The sequence below is a fragment of the Lepisma saccharinum genome, chromosome 29 (assembly GCF_977018435.1).
Source record: "Lepisma saccharinum chromosome 29, izLepSacc3.1, whole genome shotgun sequence".
NCBI classification, from domain to species: domain Eukaryota; kingdom Metazoa; phylum Arthropoda; class Insecta; order Zygentoma; family Lepismatidae; genus Lepisma; species Lepisma saccharinum.
In genome coordinates this window covers 38,146,236-38,168,393 of record NC_139257.1, presented here as the reverse complement: position 1 = coordinate 38,168,393, position 22,158 = coordinate 38,146,236, and the positions used below count along the sequence as shown (strand labels likewise).

At 39.2% G+C, this 22,158-nt stretch overlaps 2 protein-coding genes across 4 annotated transcripts in view; one reads left to right on the top strand and one right to left on the bottom strand.

The window, feature by feature from the left end:
* fray (oxidative stress responsive kinase frayed) overlaps positions 1 to 11,672 on the bottom strand; it is a 223,264-nt gene extending 211,592 nt beyond the window's left edge. Inside the window, exon 1 of the mRNA XM_083114264.1 lies at positions 11,444 to 11,672. Coding sequence (XP_082970390.1) covers positions 11,444 to 11,511 — 68 coding nt within the window. The 5' untranslated portion in view covers positions 11,512 to 11,672. The remainder of the gene's footprint in view (positions 1 to 11,443) is intronic.
* LOC145981143 (uncharacterized) overlaps positions 1 to 22,158 on the top strand; it is a 235,530-nt gene that overhangs the window by 108,836 nt on the left and 104,536 nt on the right. Inside the window, exon 1 of one of the 3 annotated variants that reach the window (XM_083114269.1) lies at positions 11,405 to 11,704. The exons of 1 other annotated variant lie outside the window; for it this stretch is intronic. The gene's annotated coding sequence lies outside the window, so the exon portion shown is untranslated. Of the gene's footprint in view, positions 1 to 11,404; positions 11,705 to 11,890; positions 11,979 to 22,158 lie in introns of those variants that run through there. One more of the 3 variants, XM_083114270.1, reaches the window with a different exon arrangement.

Sequence of the window (22,158 nt, the reverse complement as noted above, 5' to 3'; positions counted from 1 at the left end):
GTAAACTCGCAAGAAGAACTCGGGGAGAGGATCTTAACAGCTGGTCAACACATCAAAGACAGCATCACATCACGAGTTACGAGACCAAATGTCTGTAAAAACCTGCCTGCCTGCATTCGTAACGGAGGTGCCCACTTTGAGCAAGACGTGTAATGTTCATTAATTGTTTTGTTCATTGATTCCATTCACATGAAGATGAATGAAGTATTATTTCTTGTACACAAATGTGAATGTTAGCAACATTTGTACCTTGTTGGATAGCAGATATCACAAGGAAGTAATTCAAGTAATTTGTACGCTTCGTGTCATACCATTTTTGTTATTAATACGTTGCCAAGTAAACTAAGAGTGCATTTTTTTATCATCACTTGTAAGTTTAGACCCACCAGGTACTTACATGTGATTGTTATTTGGGAAAAACTTTTTTTTTCAATGAACCACTTACTTGTTAGCTATCAGAAAACGCTGAAATACGTTCCATACAACGAGCAGTTTTTTCTCAATTCATCTTTTTATATGGAAAATTGTCATTTTTTAAAGAAACAAAAGAAATTCGATTATCTCGAAAACTACTAATTTTTGGACGGGGTATCATATGGTCAAATTTATTGGAAATTGTCTATACTTTAACCCCTTTCAGGGAATACTTCTAATTACCAGTCACCCTGTATACAGATGGGTCTAAAACTGAAAGTGGAGTAGGAGCAGCTCTTTATGATACTGAAAGAAATATATCAAACATGTTTAGGTTACCACTGGAGCCATCCATATTTACAGCAGAAATATATGCGGTATATCAAGCTTTGATTTATATTGGCACAGTTCCTGAACAGAAATTTCTAATACTAGTTGATTCGCAAAGTGTTTTACAAGGAATACAATCTAGTTATAAAAAAATATTTAAAATATCACCATATGTCATCAATTGTATTCGTGCAACTAATAGCTTAATAAGCAATGGAAAAGTAGTTCATTATGTGTGGGTAAAATCACACATTAATATTTACGGAAATGAACAAGCAGACAGATATGCAAAACAAGCTGCTCAATTGAATGAAACAATCCAGTTACCATTGCATTACACAGATCTTTTGCCGAGGGTTAAGAAGAAATTTTTTGAAGAATGGAACTTATGGTGTTATAATTCATTACAAAGTGTTGGTGAAAGTTATCGTCCTTATGTTGATTACACTAGGAAAAAACCTTGGTTTTATAATTGTAAAGGTTCAAGAAATGCAATTGTTTTAATAAATAGACTAAGAAGTGGTCACGCGAGAACATATCATCATTTATTTGAAATACACATTTTCAAATCTCCGAATTGTGACTGTGGTGATTTAAGGGGTGATGCTCATCATATTATTTTGGAATGTCCAATTCACTCAGAGGAAAGAAAGATCTTATATAAAACTTTGTCAAAAATTAATGTTCCTTTTCCCATTAATAAGATGTTAGAATTGGATATGTTATACTTTCTTTTTTGAGAAAAGCCGATATAAAATTATAATATATTTTTGTTACTGAATGAGTTAATGTAGTTTTATAAAATTGTATTTAAGAGCGTTTATGAACTTTGTGTGTAAAATTTATATTAAAAATGTATCTTATGTACTTATAATGTATGCTGGGCATAAACAGCCACCTGTAAAGCTGTAAGTCCAATAAATCTTAGTTGAGTTAAGTGCATGAGAGAAAAATTCTGCTGTTACTGTGATTTTTTGTGACAACTCTGTTGTTTTTTTTTAATTGCATAATCAAGATAAATAGATTCTGAATTCATATGTTAAAACGTAAGTTCTGTGTTTTTGTTTCTAATTACTGCAAATCTTAATGTTTTCCCGTGCCTTGGGAGGTATCATGCGTATACCAATATACAGTCTCATGTTGCTCATTCTTAATTTGTATTGAGATAAAAAAAAATAAGGTAAAGTGTTCCCCTGTGCTTAGCACCACGCTATGAAGGCGTGTAGGGTGCGGGGGTAACGCCCCACACTTTCTTGATCCGGTCGTAAGTGGGGGTGATGTGATCAGCACCACGCCCCTGAACAGTGTCAGTTCTCTTCTATCACACATTCATCGGTAATTAATTTTCAGCTCTCATTATGCTAAAACTGAAGTTTATAAATCCATACATTAGTTCATTGGTTTTTGTATGATTTCTCATGGTGGATGTCTTGCAAAATATGAGGCGTTCCGATGTTTTCTCAAAATGAGCAAATTCCTGAAAGCTGTTACAAAACATGTATCGTGCAAAGTTTTATACAGTATGTAACATTCTTATTCGTAAACACGGATTTTCAAAGAAAATGCTTTAATACACTCTTTTGAAATTGTTTCTTTTCAATTCAATAACTAATATCAATATTAACATAAAATCTTACCCAAATTCTGAATAACCAATGACAATAATAAATTAAATGAAACTGAAAAAGAAACATGCCATTTTTTGTACAACTTTTCTATTCGTACACTTAATAATATCAAAGAAAAATGTATATTCAGAGCAAATTGACTGACAGTTCTAATACTTTGATGCATATCCTTTGGCTTTAATTACTGCTTGGCACCTGTTCTTCATACAATTAACCAGTTTCCGACATGTTTCAGAGCTTATTTTATTCCACTCGGCTTGCACAACAGTTTTCAACTCTTGTTTGGACTTGACGCCTGCTTTATGGACTCGCCTTTTCAAAATTGCCCATAAATGCTCAATGGGATTCAAGTCTGGACTTTGAGCTGGTGTTTGTACTGGGTGAGTCTGGAAAATGTGCTCCTTGCATGTAGGCAACCCTGGTACACCGAAGAGAAGAGCGGGGTAGAGAACAGTCCAGGATATCGGTGCCAAGCAGATTGAAAAGAAAGTGTCCAGTAGTGACCATGAGGCAAGCAAGCTGCGTGCAGGTCAGTTGAGTGCAGTTGAGCGGCGAGAAAAGTTGTGAGTGTGATTCGGTGGGTCAGCATAGTGTTCACGGTGCAGCAGCGTATCTTTGTTGTCGAGACGTATGCACGCCTCGGTTCTTGGAAACAGTGTGCAGATTTGTTTACGACGGAGTTCGCGGTGAATGGAGTTCCAGCGAAGGCCCCAACCAAATCAGTAATGCAAAAACTGATTCGGGAAACCGAATCCGTGCTGAATAGGCCAAAAGTGCGTCCAAAGACTGTCCGCACTGAGGCAAAGGTGGGCGACGGAGCGCAGCTAATGATACGGCTAATGATCATCTCTGCGTTTGGCACAACAGTTGCAGGTGTCCCAGTCAACCGCTATGCGGATTCTGAAGCAGGACTTGAACTTGCACGCAATCAAAGTTACCGTGATGCATCAGGTGCGGGATGTGGACAAGGCAGCTCGCGTGCAGTTTTGTGAGTGGTTTCTGCCCAATATTGCTCCGGAGGTGCTGCCAGATGGTTACTTGTTCATTTCCGATGAAGCATGGCTCCATTTGTCAGGCTACATAAACTCCCAGAACACGCGACACTGGTCAGGTGACAATCCACACGTGTTCATGGAGGTTCCACTGCACGCCCAGAAACTCGGTGTCTGGTGTGCCGTGTCGTCACGCAGCATCATCCCGGTGTTCTTCCAGGAGACTGTGAAATAGGCTCGTTACATCAGTAACATATTCAACGTGTTTGTTGAACAACTGACTGAGGATGAGCGAAGGAACGATTAGTTTTAGCAGGATGGAGCCACGGCGCATACAGCATGTGCAACGATCATGAGTCAGTGTCTCGCCTGATCGCGTCATCAGCCGTGGCACGAACCAACCTTAGCCACCTCGTTCTCCAGATTTATCACCCTGTGATTTCTTCTTGTGGGAATCTGTGAAGGGACAGGTGTATAGCAACAACACTCACACACTCGAAGAACTCCAGAATAACATTACCACACCTATCCAGGCCATCCCGCAGGATGTCCTCGCCCGTGCTTTTCAGAACATGTGGTATCGTCTGCACACGAGCTTCGAGGTCAATGGAGGACATTTCCAGCCCCTCCTCTAGGTACGTTGCTGTCACACTGTACTGTATTTACAGAAGAGATGTTTCATTCATTTACGTTTATGTCAAGTTGTCTAAACTGCTTGGCACCGATATCCTGGACTGTTCTCTACCCCATTCTTCTCTTCGGTGTACCAGGGTTGCCTATATGCAAGGAGCACATTTCCACGGGCCTCTTTTAACAGACTCACCCAGTAGAAGTTTAGGCACATTCCATATTAGCCAACTCATGTTAACTCGCGCCTTATGCTTACTGTCATTGTCTTGTTAGAATCTGTAGATAGGCGGTGTCCATTCTCTGGGCACCCTGCTTTACATTGTTCTTCAATATGTCCATATAGACATATGCATCCATGATACCATCAATAAACTGGATGGTACCAACACCTTTGGACGACATACAGCCCCAAATCATTAATGACCCACCACCGTGTTTAACTGTTGGACCTGAGTTAATGTAATCATTGTCTTTATTTGATTTTCTCCAGACCCTATTTATCCCATCTGACTCGTATATATTAATCTTGGACTCGTCTGACCATATGACACTACCCCAAAATCTGTGGTCCTTGTGGATGTGCTCTTTCGCGAATGAAAGTCTATTCCTGCGATTCACCTTATTTACATACGGCCTCTTTCGTGGTATTATGTCATGATATCCATGCTTCCTCAAGGCACGTCGGACAGTTTGATCGGACATCATCTTGCCAGCAACATTTTCTACTAACGGTCGTAACTGAGGAACACTTAGTCGGGGGTTTTCTTGCACTCTTTTTAAAATAAAGCGTTCATCACGTTTATTCAACAGTCTCTCTTTTGGTTTTCTCTGCACATTCTGTGTTGAACATTCCTCTCTAAATTTGTTTACTATGTATTGAAGTGTGGAGTGTGATTTATTGACTGTTCGTCCAATTTTTCTTAACGAATAACCTCTAAGGGCCAAATTTATAATAACATCCTTCAGATCGGAACTAAGTTCCTTCACCTTGCCCATTTCGAACACGCTGATAGATATACGATAGGCCTACAACAATACTTACGCCAGCATTCCGCTTGACGGGGAGCGCGCCTGCATGTTCAAACTTGTTACGAAGTTGCAAAGTGCACGAAATCGCCCGAATAGCGGTGGCGCTGTATGCGAGAAAGATTGAAACTCTTGCCTGTACGAATAACAATGTTGCATGAAACAGCGTGTTTTTCTCTTTTCACACAAATTATATGCTCTGTTTATACACTTTGAACATACATTTTTGATTAACATTTGTTGGTGAAACCTTCATTAACATTAATTTCCAGGTACATATGAAAATAATTATATTTACTAGTAGATATGACATTTTGTTCTCGGGAATTCTATGTGTACGAATAACAATGCTACATACTGTATGTGAATACCTACAGACATAACTTTTAATATACAGAGTGTCATTAAAATGGTGCCTGACGACTACAGAAAGGTATCGAAGACATGAAAACAAACAAACTTTCCTGAGTAACATTTTTGTCGTTCGTGCGTCATTTCAGCTACGAACGTTCAAAAAAGCGCCGTTCCACGACAAGAAGCAACGTCATATATGTGATCAAATGTTCTGTTGGGTTGCCAAAATTCAGGCGACAAAATGGGCTAAAATTCTTACATTTCAAAGAAAGAAGAAAATGTATTTTTAAAAAGATGGCGCCTCCTCGACACATACTTGCACCAGTGTAGAGCAATGTTTTTTTATAACACCATTAAGCCTTGTTTCCATGATATGAAAAACTAAATATGACCAAGGCAGACATTTATTTTATTATAAAACATAAACTAAACGTAACGTATCAACCTTCTAGCAAGGTCTTCTTCAGACTCTGCACGAAGTACAAATGTAACAAGGAACAAAACAGGACGATATATATATACACACAGAAGTAACTCCCCTCCAGACTATTAGAAAGTTGTTCTGGAACATTCTAGCAGGTGGCTTTACCATGTCAACTGTACTTTCACCTGAAAGGCGATTTAGCTAAACATTTTCTTTCATCTGGAATGTGGTTGGACTCTTTATCTCACGCTCTTTTATCCTTCATTCTTCTTACTTCTTCTCTCCTCCTTCTCACTCTTTTTAACACCTTCTTCCATTCTTTGTTTATCTTCAGTCCCCCATTCCAGTTCATTGTGTCTTCTTCACCTTTCTTCTCTATTTCCTTGGCCTCCTTCCATTTTCTCACTAGTATTCTCTTCTCCCTTTCTATCTGCTTAGCCTCATCCCACTCTATGTCATGTCCTGCTTCTCTCGTGTGTTTAAATATCGCATTTCTCTCTCTCTTAAGTCGTACATCATCCCTATGTTGTTTCAACTTGTCTTTCAGCCTCTTTTTCGTTTCTCCTATGTACACACTCTGACATTCTTTACACTTCATTTCGTAGATAATCCCTTCCTCTTCTCTGTTTTCCTTTTTCTTCTTTGCATTCTTCGCTATTCTTAAGATACTTCTCCCTCCCTTCCTGTAAGTTTTAATGCCCGCTTTCCTATGCGCTTTGCATATCTTTTCTGTGGTCTTCCACATACTCCTTATTCCAAACCTCCTCTCTTTTTCTTTGTCTTACAATTCTCCCCTGCCACTTTTCTTCCTTCTTCTGTTTATGTCCAGTCTATCCTCCTTCTCGTAGCCATTCTTTTCCAGCTGTTTCCATAGGCTATTTATTTTGCCTTCTCCAGTTTTGTACCTTGTTACATTTGTACTTGGTGCTGAGTCTGAAGAAGACCTTGCTAGAAGGTTGAAACGTTACGTTTAGTTTATGTTTTATAATAAAATAAATTTCTGCCTTGGTCAGCATATTTAGTTTTTCAATGTTTTTTTTCCCCTTGTCATCTGGAAACCTAAAACTTACAGAAATTCTTCGCCAAATGAAAATTTAATATCTCTATGCATGCTTACCACACCAGCAAGTTTATGAATGGAGAAGGAAGTTCGAAAATGGCCTTTGTTCGAAGGAAGATGGGTGGAAAGGCCTTCGCAGTGGCGGGGTGAAACTGAAGGCCGCTATAGACGAAAGCATTTTCCTTAACATTTATGCCATGACCAAAAAGCTACCGTGTAAAGAGTGAGAAATCTTGTGGCATATTTCATGGCATTTCTCAAGGATAGGCTCGATCCGTAGCATTTTTCGTAGCGTAACCAATCAGAAGCGACCTCTAGGTCACGGGTGAAGTTGTAATGGCGGCCGCGTGAGATGTAAACAATGTATCACTTCAAATTTTTAAAAGCCGATAACTATTCAACCGAGAGGAATAACGTTTCGTATAAAACGTTATTAGGTACACAAGAATGGCGCTGCTTAAATACATACTTTACAACGTTTACAGTTAACGTATGGAAGAATATTTAATTGTTTCAATTGTAAACACCGTAGATGGTGTAACTCAACGTGCCTTTCATGCTGTATATGTTATACTACATTGTAATCGCAAAAGCTTAACCAAAAAGTTACATGATATGCTTCAGTGTAAGGTACTATCTGCTATGAGATTTTTGGAAGAATTTACATAGCATTTATGCTAGCAAAAATGTCAAAGGAAATCCTTTCGTCTAAAGCCGGCCTAATGGCTTTTCCATTTTGGTATATATCATTTCAAGATTCGATACGAGACCGAGAAGGAGACGGGACGAGACACTGCCAAGTCTTCCTTCGGTACCATCCCCAGAGACGGTTAAATCTATGAAAACAGTTATCCCCCGGTCCCGTGAGTGAGATACGTCAATCCGCCACTGCTTCAAAGTGACTGTAAAAAAACCTTTCGGAACTTTAAGTTGCACAAATGTGCTAAATGAGGAAGTACGCACGCATTGTCATCACAAATTAGCAAGCTGCTTACAGCTCGTCAGACATGACGTCACGGGAACAAACAGCAGTGCTTGATTTCGTGCTTTATTGGAAGAGAACGTCGACAGCAGCTTTGGCTGTGTAAAGCCAAGATAAAGTTTTTTGTGTTAATATAAATTACAAGAGGCAAGTTTCATCACTTCCCTCCAGACGCGGTCGAGACTGTGAATGTATGGAGCCCTTCCTACCTCCACATCCCCTGTCCCATGTGCCTGCATTGTAGAAGAAAAATTCAAATGTTATGTAGTGCGTACAGCCTATGGCTCGCACATTAAAGGAAATAAATGTACTACTACTACCAGAGGCGGTAATTAGGGGTGGCGAGGGGGGCAGTTGCCCCCCAATTTTTGACACTTTTGCTCCCGCACTATGCTAAACCTTATCTACCAAGGAAAAGTAAACTGTCCTTGCCCCCAGTTTTGGAACCCAATCGCCGCCACTGACTACTACTACTACTATATTGCATTATGCAGAAGTGCAAGTGTCAGCTTTACCTTCACTTATACATAGGGAAAGACCTAATGATACAAAATAAGACCTCCCCGCTGGCGCGGAGGTAACGTCGTCGCCTTTTGATCAAGGGGTCCCGGGTTCGATACCCGGTGGGTGCGGTCCCGATTAGCCTTCCTGTGCATAAAGTGGACTTAAAACAGCAACTCAACAATAGGGACGGGGACGATATCGCAAATTTGATATCGCGATATATCGTCAAGAAAATATCGTCATACACGATTATATTTTTTCCGTATCGTGATATGACGCCAAGGGTCCCGGGCTCGAATCCCGCTCGGGCTTGGTTGTTTGTGAATGTCCATTCATCAATTTCATCATTTCATCACTCATCCCCATCTTCGCAAATTAGCCAAGAGGCACAAAACGCGAAGTAAAATAAACTAAATCAATCAATCAAACCGTATCGTGATATCGGTGATATATCGTCTCCACGATAATTATATATCGCCAAATATCGTGACGATATGTCGCTGACACGATATATCTCGCTAAAATATCCTGACGATATATCGCCGACACGATATATATCGCCAAATATCCTGACGATATATCGTCTAGTTGATATCGCCTGAACGATATTTTTCAATATCGCGATATATCGTCTGAACCAGTGGCGGCGATTGGGTGCCAAAACTGTGGGGGGAGGACACTTTACTTTCCCTTGGTAGGTAAGGTTTAGCATAGTGCGGGGGCAAAAGTGGCAAAAAGTGGAGGGGCAATTGCCCCCTAATCGCCGCCACGGGTCTGGACGATATATCGCTCAACACTGCTCAACAACAAAATAAATGGCCAAGAAGCGGTAAGAAGAAAATGTAACTACTTGTTGCCCCCACAATGTACTTGGATCCAACATGGCGGCCAAAACATTTTTCTTTATATTTGTCAAGTAGGTGTTGGCAACACTTGTCTTCGAGTGCGCAGCAAGTATGTGGCTGCATGACGGCGTTTTGTGTCTACAGTTTTATCTATCGTCATCTGTGTGACAGGGAATGTGTAATGTAAGTAAACATATGTGTGTGTCATTAAACATGTAGTTTACATAAGGTGAGTGTCCTTTGCAAATTCACCTACCCAACCACCGAAAGTTTTTGGATACAAATCGGAACGGGGCTCGCTCCCCGACACTACTCGTGCATTGTTCAATGGCTAAATCAAAATAGATAATTTATAAAAAAGAACGACGTGAACGTAAAACACAGAGCAGCACTTCGGTAAAATTTAGAGGGCAATGAAAATCACAATACCATACATAGAATTCGCTGTTGAAAATTTTAAGATTTACTCGAGATTTGAGCAAGATTGAACATAGCCTGATTTGATTTTTTGTTATTTGGCGTGGCTTTTCTGCCACTTTTAGCTAATCGAGACCATGAGGATGAGTGATGATATGATGAAATTGATGAATGGGCACTTACGAAGAACACCCATGTCCGGGCCGGGATTCCAACCACTCCGATACGGATCTAGGCAAATTATTCGAATGGAATAATTTCAAGACATGTTCCCTTGCAGAAACGATAGCAAACTATGGGAGAAAACTTTCTCATGTGTCGCTGGAGTAAGTCAGCATGTATAGAGGTGCTGTACTGTATATAATACCTGAGAAAATGTAAAGCTATTTACAGTAATATATTGTGTTTTGCTATTTTTTGGTAAAACTTCGATAGCGTCCCAACGGATTTCTTCATTTTTACACAAGAAACTACTTACCGAAATGAGTTTCTGTAGCATTTAGAAGTTCTTGTTGGTATTTTCTTTCATCGAGAAAAACCGATGTTGTCCGTATATGCTAAATTGAACGAAAGGAGTGCTAATGGAACCTAACCTAACAGGCCTAACCTAACCTCGTAGGCATACTTCGTCGCAGTGATGTTTCGTGGGGCTGACATCAATGGTTTGTGGTGCTACCCGTGGATGGTTTTTGGGGCTAACGTCAATGGTTTAATAATTACTCTTTATGTCAAAAATTGAACTTTTTTCGTGAAAAAAGCAAAATAGCGCCTTGAAGAATCTTTCGCAATGCAGAATAGGTAAGTACGAATGTTAAAAATGACGAAATAAACGAGTGAGAGGTGTTGGGACGCTATCGAAGTTTTACCCTATTTTTATTATGGGGCTTGTTATAAATCTTTAGTGGCGCTTTATGTTGAGGAATAAATAATGCACAGTTTTTTGAGAATAACTTGACGTCTTGAGTTTAATTTGCGTGTGTTTGGATACACAACATAGACCACATTGTATAACTTTGCGGACACTGTACAATCTATTGATATTTCACAGCCACAGTAGTTTTCACTGTAGATAAGAGGAACTTGAGAAACATTGAATCCATCTTCTAAGTTTTAAATACCATACATGACAACTAATAATTTAATAATAATTTATTGTAGATGTATTTCCAATTATTGATATTATTAGATGCCCGACTATTATGTTTGCTGCTAGTCGCACTGATAGAGTTATTGGACGAATTAGATTTCTAATTATTTCAATACCCAACGAAACAATAGACTGTAAGGGCTTGTTCTAATGCCAGGTCTTGCTTTTTTCCGGGAATATCAGCATATATTTTTTCCTGTTGTAAAACATGTATTGTTATCGTGAGAGGTGCAGATTGATACTTAACTGCAAAATAATTTAAGTAAATGTGATAATAACAATGGGTTTACATTAGAGCAGCACATAAAACAAATGAAAGGAGAACGTTAAAGGGTTTGTTTTCCTGTTCTTACGGCGTAGTGTGCTGTTGTTTTTGCAGTTAGTATTTTCTTACGGTGGAAGAATTGTAATTTCACTGTTATATCTACCCGTGATTTCAGAGCAAAATTACAGTGATTTTTTTAGGTGAATAGTTGGGTTTCGATGGTATAATTACAAGTTACAATCTGGGAGCACATACCGTGCCTTCTAATACGATTTTTAATGTTCCATGAACAAGTTGAAGTAATATCGATAAGTCACTTGTGCCAGTTATCGACCTTCACATGTTTTTCAAATGTTACTTTTAGAACAGAAGTCATTCAACACTATACCCTGAACACTTCAATACAGTGAAGGAAGAGTACTCACCCAAAAATCGCGGGAAGGCTGACCCTTCTATCGCGACTGTGATCTGGACGAAGGAATCCTGACGACATCGTGTCTTCTTCAACTTGCTTAAAACTTTAATCGACAAATTTTCTTTGTTTTCAAATCGACACACCCCACAAACGAACTTAGTTCTTGCCAGTGAGTAAACCTTGACGTCTGGAAGTTCAGAATCTATCACAAAACTCTCAGTAAAACGCAGAAAGGAATGAAACTTGCAACAGGACTCTTTAATCAGTTGAGGTAAGTCCAAGAAACACTTTTCAATCCAGAAGCTTTTTCTTATCTGTATATACGAATAACACTGCTTCTGCACACGAACGAAAACACTACGTAATAGTTGCCACAACAATAACGCCTGCAACGACTATCACAGCACAGCACCGAGATCTAAACTGAACCTTCACACATATTGTGCCGTCACTGTTCGGTATTGGGAAGAATATTTTAGCACTTGTCCACCTTTGCAGACAATAGATGTTCTAAACAAGTTGTTGTTTCATGCACAGAAGAAGGCGTGAGTAATTTAAAAGTATAATCAATAGAAATCACTCCTTCAGAAGTGTCTCTTGGTGATGGAATCGTCACAAATTCTAAGAATAATTACTCAATAAACAGGTCAAAGAGTTGCTTTAGGAACAATCGAAACTTATGTACTTTCTCAAAGTATAAATCAAACTTAAATATTAGGTACAGATGAACAGAAAGTAAAATTACGCAGTCTCCGGTTTGTCTGTAGGTTGTTTAGGCAAATTACGTTAATAATACGTACTCAAAGAAATTGCATTCATGTAATCTCAAGGTCATTTATTTATATCCAAGCACTTAAAAATAGACTAATTATAGCAGAGGAAACTATTGAAAGTGCTGTAAGTGTCTATAAATAGTTCGTTTCGAACTCAGGTGAGAAAGACTGGAATAAGATTTTGGTCACCAACACTTTCATGCATCTCACGCGCACGATGCTATTATGTGAATAAGGGAGCGTTGCCAATGCGTCGATTAGGGTGCGAAATCTAGGGGGCAGGGAGATTTAGCCCACCAAAAAAAACTTGTCCTAAAAAATCCTCTCCACCAGCCATTTCCGGAGTGGGAATTTTTGTTATAACAATAAAGCTAAGGATAATACCGCGAACACATACGAAGAACGAAGGATAATGACTGTTTCTGTGTGTGTGTGTGTCTGTCTGTCTGTCTGTCTGTCCGTCTGTCTGTTTGTCTATCAAGAGATCATTAACAGTTCTACACCAATAGTAATATATGCACAATAAGAGCGAAACAAGAAAAAAAGACAAAGTAATTATATTGATATTAATAGAAAGCAAAAACTAAAAAAAAAAAACTTTATGTAATAAAACCGCTTGTACTTGTAACTTTTTGACATTTTTAAGCAGTTGTAAAGAATTATTTTGTTACTTTATAAATATCTGATATATGTATATGAGAGTAGTAATTCCTTTCAATATATTTCATATATATATATATATATATATATATATATATATATATATATATATATATATATATATATATATATATATATATATATATATATATATATATACGAGGGTCACTATTTATATTTTGAGCCTAACAATGAAAAAACAGGAATTTGGCATTGAAAACTGCTTTATTGTTTTTTGAAGTATTCTCCTTTATGGTCAATACACTTTTGCATTCGTTCGAACCATTTGTCAAAGCAGTTTTTCCAATCTTCTTGAGACACCTCCATAATATGGTTTTTGAACGCATCAACGGCGTCTTCCGCCGACGAAAATCGTTGTCCACGCAATTTATTCTTGACATTCGGAAACAAGAAGAAGTCATTGGGTGCCAAATCAGGACTGTACGGCGGATGACCCATCAATTCGATTTTTAGACTGTTCATAAAGTCGGTTGTTAGACGAGATGTGTGACAGCTGGCATTGTCTTGATGAAGAATGATCCGACGGCGTTTGCTTGTTTTCCGTATTTGACCGAAGACCTCTGGCAAACAAATTGTTGTGTACCAATGAGAGTTGACCGTTCTACGTTCCTCTAAAGGCACAGTTGCCACATGACCAGTTTTCCCGAAGAAACAGGCGACCATTTGTTTCGATGTGCTTCGAGCGCGAACAACTTTTGTTGGATTGGGTTCATCTTGAAACATCCATACAGTCGACTGCTGTTTACGTTCCGGCTCATATGCATATATCCATGATTCGTCACCTGTTACAATCTTATATACGTCTTTTGAAGCACCACGATTGTATTTATTGAGCATTTGTTTGCACCAATTGACGCGAGCGTCTTTTTGAGTTTTTGTCAAATTGTGTGGGATCCAACGAGAACATACCTTTCTCACAGCTATATGATCATGTAATATTTTATATATGCTGGTGGAACTAATGCCTATGGTTGCCTCAATCTCACAGTATGTCACATGACGATCTTGCAGTATTAGGTTTTGCGCAGCATCAATGTTTTCTTGATCAACAACTGATTTTGGACGACCTTCGCGAATCTCGTCGGTGAGCGAATGGCGGCAACGATTAAATTCGTTATACCAGCGTTTCACAGTGGCAAAGGATGGGGCTTCATCGCCAAATGTGGAAGTAAGTTGTTCGATGCACTCTTGTCTTGATAATCCACGTCGAAAATCGTAAAAAATCATCGCACGAAAATGTTCACGAGTTAATTCCATTTTATTGTTGTCGCGCAATCTCCAAGGCAACATAAACAACACAAATGAAGCTATTGACAAAACATTTGAAGTACGTTATGGTCAATAATGCCAGACGATTCCGTGCAAACGTCAAATCGCGCCTAACTTCAATCAGTGTTGCCAAGGCTCAAAATATAAATAGTGGCCCTCGTATATATATATATATATATATATATATATATATATTAAATGTTTATAAATTTACTTCTTTATGTAATAACATAATAAATATGTATATCAAATAATTATTCATATATATATATATATATATATATATATATATATATATATATATATATATATATATATATATATATATATATATTGGGTGTATGTAAATTCTTTCTCCCCCACCAATGATTTCGCACTCTGGCGCCGGTATGAAAAGGATACGATAACTCCAAACGTTTTATTTCAGTGACCGTCTGCAACCGTGTAGCTGCCAGTTACACCACGAGACCACTTCTCCTGAAATGGCTGCTACGTGGATAGCCTAGAATATACGCACCAGGTTATTTCTACTGGGGATGGCCACAAAGTCGGGATAACGGATATACGGATTTAAATTATTATCCGATATCCGTTTCGGATGCAACAGATAATCCGAATATTCAAATATCCGGATAGTACTGTGAAATACGAACATGGCAAATAAAAGTATGTGCATAGCCCGTAAATCGGATAAGCGATGAAACTTCCCGGATAATGTACACATTCGAATATCCAGACATTTGGGATAATCTGAATTGAGAAGGCTCACTGTAGGGTAGTTGAGTGTTCTTTGCGTAACACAGGATTTAGGAATATGTTGATTAGATATAATGTTAAGTGATTTTGCAGTAAATTTCTTCAGTTAGCTTTCTAAACCTCTGCGAAAATCCCTCAATGTGCATTTGCAGTTGATGAATTCGCCTCGTAAAACAACCGCAAAGCATATCCTTCAACAGGTAAGAAGAATTACAAAGCATATCGAATGACATAAGTGCACTTGACGGCTGCTTCTGAAATGTGAATGCCACAGCTAACTAGGAACCGGTTTTGTGGCTCGGGTGATGAAGATTCTGCTCCATAATGCATGAACATGAGTCAGGAGCAAAGAGCTGGTATTGGCTGTCAATGGCAAGGCTAGGAAGGGCACGAAAGTAAATTACATTATGATGGTAACTTATCCACAAACCTATACGGACAACACTTATTCTCTGGATAATGAGATGAACCGAGCTATCTTGCTAAACAACCACTATATACTTTCCAGAACAAGTAATGATGTCACTTCCTCAGAAGTAAGTTCAATAGCTCTTTTTTAATGGAAGTGTCAAACGATTCTACCTTACATTTTGTAGTAAAGCAACTATCGGATTACTAGTCATGTATCTACAAATATACAGGGTGTCCGAATTGAAACGCCCTAACTTTAACAGGCTGTAGTACCGCAAGTATTTAATGCATTCAAATGATTTATACAACAATGAATACAGATAGGTATGAAGTTTTTTCTGTGCAATCAGTAAATTTCTATGCGTGCCTCAGGAGTGGCACGCAAAATGTTGAGGCGATACTCGATTTCTCTCCAGGTTGCGTGCAGCATCTGTGGATTAACTGTCTCAATAGCACCGTGAATCCTCTCACGAAGCTGTTCCACAGTTGTCACTTTCGTTGCATAGACTATGTCCTTAACATACCCCCACAGGAAGAAATCCAGAGGTGTAATGTCAGGCGACCTGGGTGGCCAAGAAATTGGACCACCTCTCCCAATCCATTTTTGTGGGAATTCCTCATTCAATGTGTTTCGGACTGCCAAATGCCAGTGTGGAGGTGCTCCATTCTGCTGGAAAAGCAGGTTTGGGTGTCGATGTGTTATTTGAGGGAACACAAAATTGTTTAACATATCAAGATATGTTTCACTTTTCACCACCTGGAACGATACAAACTAAACGAATCCTTACTATTCATTACCTATTTAAAATTTCCACAGCTAAGCTATGATATACCACCTACCACACTGTTCTTGCCTGTATATTGTGTTTAATACAAGCATTTGAAATTAGGGCGTTTCAATTCGGACACCCGGTATTTCTGGAGGGATCCGAACGAACCTTTTTTTAAGGGGGTATCCCCCTGAGAATGCCCGCCTCCTGGACCCAACTCTGTCTAAATACGCCCTTGTGGATTACATTTGAGAAAGGATTCAAATAACAATGTCTATAATTTTAAAGGAAATTGCGCTTAAGCCAGTGGTTCCCAGAGTGTGCGCCGCGGTGCCCTGGGGCTTACAGGGGCGCCGCGAAGTTCCAATATATTCAATAAATGCAACGATTGTTCCAAATATGTGCTTATTTAGTACTTTTTAGTTTTTACACATAAAATATTTCTGAATTTCAATTGTGTTTATTTTTCAACTTAAGGGAAGCAACCTAACCACAATAACTAAGCATTGCAATTGTTAGATAGGTCAACATTCTGACTAGGGCGCCGCGGAAATGTCTTGAAACACTAAGGGAGCCGTGAAACAAAAAAGTTGGGGAACCCCTGGCTTAAGCACTGATTTTGTGATTATTACAATATATATACACACACAATAAATGTATAGAAAACGCAAACATAAAAAAAATAGCACACACAAGACAGACCATGTCTGGAATGATGGAACTGTAACCTTACCTTTGCCATTATTATTATTACACGAATTATATTATATAAGATCGTACTCCGATGCGCTCGATCAAACCATTTCCGAGTTTATCAACGAGTGAAGAATCAAGTTTCTGCACTAGCATTAGCAACGTTGAGGGCGAACAACAGATGGCATAAGTTACACTGATGTTGAGCACTTGAAATACACATAAGTTTATTACGTATGCTACATGGATAATGAAAAAAAAGTAATTTAAATTATCTTACTGGTAAAGCTTTATTTCCTTTCTCTTCGAAGATGAAGTTTATAACGTTATGGAACATCAATATTGGTTTTATTGCTTAGTTCATGGTTACCTTATATGCACAAGACACTGGGTATTAGAACAACATGAAACATCACACACACACACACACGTAACTTTCCTACCCTAAGGCCCGTTTAGACGAAAGCATTTTGCTTAGCATTTTTCTTAATATTTATGCCATGACCAAAAAGCTACCGTGTAAGTGAGGAATGATTTGACATTTAAGATGCCATGGCATATTTCATGGCATTTCTCAAGGATAGGCTCGGTCCGAATCATTTTTCGTAGCGTAACCAATCAGAAGCGACCTCTAGTTCACGAGCGCAGTTGAGTTGTAATGGCGGCCGCGTGAGATGTAAGCAACGTATCACTTCACATTTTTAAAACACGATAACTATTCAATCGAGAGGAATATCGCTTCGTATTAAATGGTTTTAGGTAGAGAACAATGGCGCTGATTGAATACATACTTTAAAACGTTTACTGTACACGCATGGAAGAATATTTTAGCCTTTTCAATTGTAAACACCGTGCACACAGCATTGACAGTGTAACTCAACGTGTCTCTCGTGCTGTATGTATTGTACAAATTGAAACAGGTAACCGAAATGTTCCATAAAATGCTTCCGTGTAAAGTACTAACTGCTATAAGATTTTTGGAAGCATTTACGTAGCATTTATGCTAGCAAAAATGTTAAAGGAAATGCTTTCGTCTAAAGCCGGCTTATTAACATTAAGCTCCATACTGTTGAGAAAGTACATTAAGATATCTGCGGGGACGAAGCATGTACAATGTAAAGCGCTGCTTTCGAATTCCACATTTGGACACCGCATTAAGGACACCGACATCCATCATGCAGGCGACATATTACACAAGCGACACCCCGAGTGACCGACCTCAGCAGGGCTTTGCAAGGAAGATAAGCGGCCAAGATACCATGCAGACACGCTGGAACAAGAACTAATTTGAAGCTAAATCATGAAAGAGATATCGTCGGCTTCATTTAAGGTGGGACCGGAGAGAAGCCATTCTTGTAAGATGCCTTGAGGAAAGGTTAGATGGTGTGACGTATTTGGGAAGAGAAAGAGAGAGGGGAGAAGGGAAGTGGCGGATCCACAAGTTACAGTTGGGAGGGGGCGAACCTCGGTCAAGTATGGAGCGACCACAAACAAAATAACCTTCAGCCAGAAGCCTTCGCGCATCTTCCCCTCCATAAGTTCAGCTCGGGCCATGGAGAAGCCTGTTCCACTCTGCCCTCCCCTACATGCACGAGTAAGATGCACACGACACGCGCAAGTTCTTTTTTGTGGTTCCACTGTACCTCACAGAAACAGTTCTAATCTACACTTGCACTGTTCTATATAAACAATATATGGTTCTGTTCAGTGGCGTATGCTGAGTCTAAGACTTGGGATATCTCACTATGACACCTGGTAACTAGGCTATGGATGAAGGGAGAAGACTAGGCTCATTCTTGACGTCTTCAAGGAAGCCAAGTTGCCATCCCAACGGCAGTCAGGTTGCAAACTTATAAAAATTCAGGTTGCCAACTCCTGAGAATTCATGTTGCGAACTACTAAGAATTCAGGTTGCCAACTTCTAAGAATTGAGGTTGCCAACTTCTGAGAATTCAGGTTGCCAACTTCTGAGAATTCAGGTTGCCAACTTCTGAGAATTCAGGTTGCCAACTGAGAATTCAGGTTGCCAACTCTTAAGAATTCAGGTTGCCAACTCCTAAAAATTCAGGTTTCCAACTTCAGAATCGCCATTATCTTCTTTTTCAAATCGGCTTAATTCACACAGTTTCTAAGAGATTTTTTGTCTTCAGTATTTTACTTCCTAGGCTTCAGACTTCGCAGATAGCCTGGAATATACGCTCCTGATTCTGTTTGCAAGAACCAACTATGTTCTAGATATTAGCATTTGTTGTTGTTGTTTTGCAAGAAATAGGAGTCCGGAACGGAATACATTGTTGTTTTTGTGTTCCGTTATCATCATAATTCCTCCCACTGTCACGGTAAAATGAACGATCAGATATGAGCAGGACTCTCGGGTTTTATCCCTTTTTGAGGCTTCTTGCAGCGAGGTTCGGATCCAAATTTAAACTGTAGGTCCAGTTCCGATTAGCCTATCATGAGCAAAAAGTGGCTTAAATCAAACCTTCAAATTTATTCTCGAGCCTGGCAGTTGGGAGGGGCCATCGCCCCTATCGCCCTCCCCGTGGATACGTGCATAAGTGAGTGTTGAAGGTAAAGGAAAATATTTAGATGCCAGATCACAATGTGCCGTAGACTAACTTCAAAGAAACCTAAATTACATGTTTAACTCTGTCAATGGATGCACCGAAAGTTCATCAACATTGAATTGATGCATTTCGCGTTGTGTGTAGAATACATTGGCTTATATGTAGAATACATACGCTACGTACTACAGCACACTCAAAATTAATTTACAACATTGTGCTAGAGGAAAAAGTGCCTTTATCAAGTTGGTTTATATCCAGATAAAAGCAATCCTATTTTCAACAAACATTTCTATTAGGTCCTTCCAAGCATTGGCTGCTGGGAAACTGTAAAAGAAATAAATTTTACAGTCTTGTCACGTCATTTTCATTGCATTCAGATCAAGTCACGTTTCCGATATTTTTTGTAAAGCTCAAAACGCATAAAGTTGGTTCTCGGAAGCTGCCTGCTCCTCACAGTTCATGAGAATCCAAATCGTGAGAGAAGTTCGCCCCTGGGTCGAATGTCTTCCCATCTGCGTGGCATGCAAACACGGTGGCGACATGCAATGCGCATTGAAGCTGAAGTACTTCTTCTGTCTGCTAATCCAACTGGTTCATTTCCATGGACGGTTTAGAACAGTGATCTCAACGAGTTTCAGAAGATGTAGAGCGCCGCAAAGGGTGATATCGATCGTCTTTTGTGGAGGCAAATTGGATGCGAAGTCATGCCTTACTATTTCTGCCATACCACCGCATTTTGAACTGGCGGGTAATTCGCGATTAAAATTAACCGATATGCCATCTGGTGGGATTTCCAGGAAGTACTCTAAGTAGGATACGTTGTGTTGAAGTCGTTTAAAGCATGGGGAATATGCGAGAGAGTAAGGTCTACTGTTCAGGGTTTTTTTTTTCTCTAAATCGTTTTATGGGTCAGAACAAATTAAAAGTTTTCATGTGTTTCCACCCCGCGGAATCAACAAAATGAAATTTGTTAATCAATCAGGAAAAATTAATTGACAGAAGAAGATTGGTATGGGGGAAATAACACTGTAATTCGGCAAGGAAATTACGAAGAATGCACGAGTCTGCTTACTTTATTTTTCAGAGAGAAATATATATTACCATGAAAGTAAAGTTTTAAAGTGTACTTTATAAATAAAGTTGTTTTTTTTCGAAAAATCATGAAGCGTCTTACCCAATGCGTCCATGTATTACTGGTATTACGTATGTGTGAAGTTGTGAACAAGTGCAAGTCGATTAAGAGAGAAGATGAAAATAGTTTGAGAATGAATTAATGTCAAATGTAACCAGAAAAAAAGTGGACATGCTAATGTTACTGTTTCATTCAGTACGATGTCCTTTTTCAGTGAGTATAGCCTGGTCATGAAATCGTGAATATTATTATTAAACCAGCCTTTCTCTTTCGAGAAAGAACTGCAACGATATGTTTGTAATTTTCTCCTGTCCCAGCTTTTCAAGTACAGGTTAATTTCAATTCCTTTATTTTCAAATAATTTCCGAGAACCCCAGTTACAACATGATGTGCAGATGATACAGCACTGCTTTGGACAACCAGTGCGTATACATAGTTTCGTTTGCATTTTCCGTGTTATTTTTGCCTATCATAATTAAATGCTTCGTTCTCAGTATAGCTTCAAGTTTGTTAGAGTACCTGGAATTCAAATCGCATTCGCAATATTTAAAAATAATGCGTAATTTAAACGTTTTCTACCATACCAGTCATGACAACACGCTGCTATTTTGTACTACTGCTGAATGTAAACAAAGATTTATCCTACTTAGAGCGGCCATATTGGAAGCGACACTAGCGCTCAGGTGGTAATTTTAATCGCGAATAGAAAGCGACTAATCAGCGATCTGTTCAATGGCGTTCGGATGTCATCGTTTACTTTCGTGTCTCCAGAGTGACGATCGTGGGTGTTCGGCTTTCATCGTTTACTTCCGTGCCAAGAAGTGCCGAACGCCGCTCGCGGTACAAAACAAACCCACTGAAGCCCACAGTTTCTTCCTTGGCGCGGTTGTAGACGTGGGGGCTGCTAGAAAGCACTGTTACGAGTGGAAAGGGAAACGTCCAGTCAAAAGGACCTTTGTAGCAAAGAGGAAAGGCATAATTACGCTTGCCAACGTTGTTACAGGACAGCCGATGTTTATCCTACAACGCTCACTTAGTATTCTATACAACAGATTGAGAAAATGGGCCGATATTTTTGATAAACTGACCCCCCTGCAGGCTGGTTTCAGGTCCAATTATAGCACTGTAGATAATGTTTTTGTCCTGAACACACTGATCCAAAGCAAATGAAACGAGAAAAGGGGGAAATTATATTGCTGTTTTGTTGACTTGGAAAAGGCGTTTGACTCTATCAATAGGCAAATGCTATGGGGGAAGTTATGGGACATGGGGGTTTCGGCTAGAATGATTAATACGTTAATGAATATGTACAGAGGGGTCAAATTTTGTGTCAAATGTGGGCAGGGGGTGGTGTCTGGGCAGCACGAGAGCACGGTAGGCGTCAAGCAAGGATGCATACTTTCACCTTTACTTTTCATTCTTTTTATTAATGACGTTGCTAGCTTCGTGGGAGAAGAAGGAGCTGAAACACCGGAGATAGTCGGGACACCGATACCAATGCTTCTCTATGATGATCTCGTTTTAATATCAAACGAAGTACAGGGGTTACAGCGGGGATTGAACAGACTTAAACAATATTGCACAACATGGAAGTTGAAGGTAAATACACGAAAAACTAAAATAATGGCGTTCAAGAAAGGTTATGTTTTCGCAGCAAAGGAGCGGTGGACCTA